The sequence below is a fragment of the Octopus bimaculoides genome, chromosome 9, assembly GCF_001194135.2.
Source record: "Octopus bimaculoides isolate UCB-OBI-ISO-001 chromosome 9, ASM119413v2, whole genome shotgun sequence".
Classification (NCBI taxonomy): Eukaryota; Metazoa; Mollusca; class Cephalopoda; order Octopoda; family Octopodidae; genus Octopus; species Octopus bimaculoides.
In genome coordinates this window covers 14,794,865-14,795,799 of record NC_068989.1, presented here as the reverse complement: position 1 = coordinate 14,795,799, position 935 = coordinate 14,794,865, and the positions used below count along the sequence as shown (strand labels likewise).

At 36.1% G+C, this 935-nt stretch overlaps 1 protein-coding gene across 3 annotated transcripts in view; it reads left to right on the top strand.

The window, feature by feature from the left end:
- LOC106874620 (atos homolog protein A) overlaps positions 1-935 on the top strand; it is a 212,194-nt gene that overhangs the window by 182,139 nt on the left and 29,120 nt on the right. For all 3 annotated transcript variants that reach the window (XM_052970434.1, XM_014922412.2, XM_052970435.1), the window contains one exon: positions 465-599. In XM_052970434.1, coding sequence (XP_052826394.1) covers positions 465-599 — 135 coding nt within the window. The remainder of the gene's footprint in view (positions 1-464; positions 600-935) is intronic.

The window sequence follows — 935 nt, the reverse complement described above, 5'->3', positions numbered from 1 at the left end:
TATATATATATATGTATATTTGTATGTGTGTGTATATGTGCTGTTGTCTCCTTGTCTCATCATCATGTTATAGTTGTAAATGACCCACTGCCTTGCAAGTGGTATCCTTCATTTTCAATTTTCTATGAAAACATGTCCGGTCATGAGGAAATATTACCTCATTTGGAAACAGATGAGGGTTGGCCACAGATGGGGCATTCATCTGTAGAAAATCCATTTCAACAAATTCCGTCTAACCCATGCAAGCATGAAAAAGTGGATGTTAAAATGACAATGAGGATGAAATGCTTTCTTTACAAGAATCTAAAAAAAATGGTTATTGCCATTGCCATTTTTCCATCTCCTCAAATTAAGAAATTATTTTGTGTTTGACGACAAAAAATTTTATTCAGTTGGAATCACATGATACCCAGAAAAGGATCTGTAATAAATTGCAAACAATTTTTTTCCTCTTATTTTAATAGGTGGACAGATAAATCGGAGAAATTTGTTACAGGGATGTTCCTTGTTCAAGCCATGAGGTCTTACTTATTCTTTTCTCAGCTAAGTTCTTGGTTGAATTCAACAGGTGGATTACTGCCACTAACAATAGCTTATCGGTAAGTCCTGTTTCTCATACTTTTAACAATTTTCTCTTTTTTGCTTGGTTCCATATTTTCGATGGCATAGAAGATGCAGAGCATATTAAATACACCATAGATTCAGCTGTGCATGTTGAGGAAAAAAGTTTTCAGTGCATTACAGCTTACAGGATTCCCCACTTTGCATATAAGCTCAAGTGTGGCTGTGTAGTAGGAAGTTTGCTTTGCAACTACATGGTTCTGGGTTCAGTCTCACTGTGTAGCAGCTTGAGCAAGTGTCTTCTACTAAATCCTTGGGTTGACCAAACCTTGTGAGAGAATTTGGTTGATGGAAACTGAAAGAAGCCCATCATA